Genomic DNA, 2,701 nt, shown 5'->3' on the forward strand with positions numbered 1-2,701 from the left:
GGTGGGTGGGTGTAGGTGCGTGTGTAGGTGTGCAGATGTGCTTGCATACATACACAAATATCAGCATACACGTGTGTATTTGTGGGGACGTATTCGTGTGTTTGGGTTGAGAAAAAATATATGAGAAATGAAATAAGAAAGGCATGAGAAGGAAGAGAAGGAGAGGGAGATTGGGTGTTTAGGTGAACACAAATACAGAAACGGATCTCATAGCATGGCAGTGTAGTAAATACTTCGTAGTGATGTAACAATAAATGTACTGTATATGCCACGGCTAAAATGAGAATTCCAAAAATTTGGACAAGTGAAGTACTTTTTGCTTAACATTTATATGAATGAGGTTATCCTGTAATGTGTTGACACATTTTATGTTTTTGAGATTTTTATAAATAGCTTATAGGAAATTTTATTTTTCATTCATAAAGATGTAAATATAAATATAAGATTGGATATTCTGATTTGCAGAATTTAGATGTTATTTTCACCTTGATGATATCTGTTGATAGTATAGTTCAAATTATTTATGATAAGTGGTAGTTGCTAGTAAGTAGTTTTTAACTTTATAACTGCAGTAGTAATAAATATAAGGATTATGCAACCCCACTAGATATAGTCTGAGTGACCTTGATTGCAGTATTAAAATTTTTTAGGATAAGATTAAAAACAGCAATGGTAATATCTATAATATTTACTACTGTTATTTATTTGTGATATTAATGTCTTTATTATACTCTATATTCAATTTTTAAATTCATGATTAGCTTAAAGAATGACAACAGTATTTACATTAGTTATCAACAACTTTCATCTTAATGCAAATGTGTACCATAAATATAATGGCATAATTATGTCTGGATTGGTAACACAAAAAGAACTTCACATTTATATGCAATAGCAGTCCTTTTTGTCACATAAGTTGGATTGTGTTAATTTTATGTTGATTATGTTGGTTATTTTTAATTCACAATACAGACCTGCAATATGTGTAACCACAAATATTTGAAGGCAATATAGATTCTATAAACACATCCAGGTATACATGCTACAGATAAAGACCATGAAATCATGCTAATTGTTTTATGTTTGTAAACCATGTTTCAATAAGTTTTAGATCCCCAGCATCACTTATTGTGAGTGCAACAATGTCATTGCTTCTCACAATATTTTACATCTGCATGAACATTAAAATTTTCATATGAATATTTTCCCCTGAGGCCTGGGCATGGAAAAGGTGGTGCACCTACAAGGCAGATCTTATGCATCATTATTCTATTCCTTGTACCGACTTTGATAACATTTAAAAGGGGGGGAAAATTGCATTTGGTTACCACATTATTCCCATCAAAGACGTTCCTCTTTTTGGTATTGGTTGTTTGACTTTTTGTATACTAACTCCTTTACCATTTTTGTCTAGTAAAATGCATTTTCCTTTTCTTTTTTTTTTCACATGATTTTCCTTTTGTCACTGACTTGGTAAATCCATCCTATCATGGCCTCTTCCTGGGCCTTGGCAATGCAACCTGACCCCTCTTCCTGGGAATGACATAGATGCGTCGAGGCTTCGCCCACCCACTGCGCCGTTTTCGCTCGGAGGCCAATGTCCGGGATGCCCCAAACCTTTCTGCTGAGGTCAGCACAAGTGAGTCTTCAGGCTCACATGCTGACATGAATCTCAGTGTGGGCATAAGTTCAGGGATGCGAGTAGGTGTTGGCGGCGGTGAAGGTGATGCCAGCGAACTGCTTGACCTGCCCCTCAGTCATGCCAAGTCTCAGCCAAACTTACTCCTTCTACCAGGCGATGCTAACCGATGTAAGACTAACCTGGCTGTAAGGTTGTTCGCATGGTGATTTAAAAAGCTATGCATGTTCTTTAAAAGAGTGACCTACTCTCTTCAGTGACTGCCAGTCCTAAAATCACTTTCGGTTCTATCTACATAGACCCTAACCAGCAGCATGATTTAACAGTGGGATTACTTACCTCTCCATACAGCTCACTAGCATGTTATGCTTTGTTCATAAGTTCAGTAAAGAGTGTGGATGATTTAGATTTAAGTGTGTTATATGTATATATAATACTTATTAATTTAAAGGTACTACATTTAGCAAGTAAAATTCAAACAATACACAATGTTACTGTGTAGCAGCATGTTATTGTAGCAAATAAGCATGTAATGTTTCAGATCTCACAGTGTATTAAAGGATGATCAGTGTTTTATGTCACCTGCTTATACAGATGTATGAGTTCATGCTTAACCCCTTAAAGATACCACCTTTACATGATTCTTACTGCATCTGGAAGTGTCTCACTACCATATATGCTTCTAAAAAAGAAGCAGAGCTCAGTGATAAAGAAATATATTTATCATTGGCTGTAGCACCCTTTCAGAATAAGTACAGCAAACAATATGAAATATCTTAAGCAATACTCAGATCTTGAAAGAGCATATGACATGGAGAGAATGTTATTTTCAACTGTTTCTCCTTTGAACAGAGTTTTAAAAGGTACACTTTTAGTGATACACAGGACAAAATCATGAGAAAATTAATGTTGAAGTTTACGCATATTAAAAATGTCATAATAATAAGGAACATACCCCATGGAATATTTGTTTATTAATCATTAAGGGATTAAGGCTATTATACTGTACTTAGTTATATGCTTACTACTAAATTGTTGTTGTAGTTGATGCTGGAGAATTGC

The 2,701-nt window shown here is 34.9% G+C and overlaps 1 protein-coding gene across 1 annotated transcript in view; it reads left to right on the top strand.

Annotated features, from left to right (window-relative positions):
* Positions 1-2,701, top strand: part of LOC119593849 — a gene marked incomplete in the record, with an annotated part of 160,221 nt that overhangs the window by 148,440 nt on the left and 9,080 nt on the right. The window contains 1 exon segment of the mRNA XM_037942880.1: positions 1,549-1,810. Within this exon segment, the coding sequence (XP_037798808.1) occupies positions 1,549-1,810 (262 nt within the window).

This window comes from Penaeus monodon, chromosome 32 (assembly GCF_015228065.2).
Source record: "Penaeus monodon isolate SGIC_2016 chromosome 32, NSTDA_Pmon_1, whole genome shotgun sequence".
Lineage (NCBI taxonomy): Eukaryota > Metazoa > Arthropoda > Malacostraca > Decapoda > Penaeidae > Penaeus > Penaeus monodon.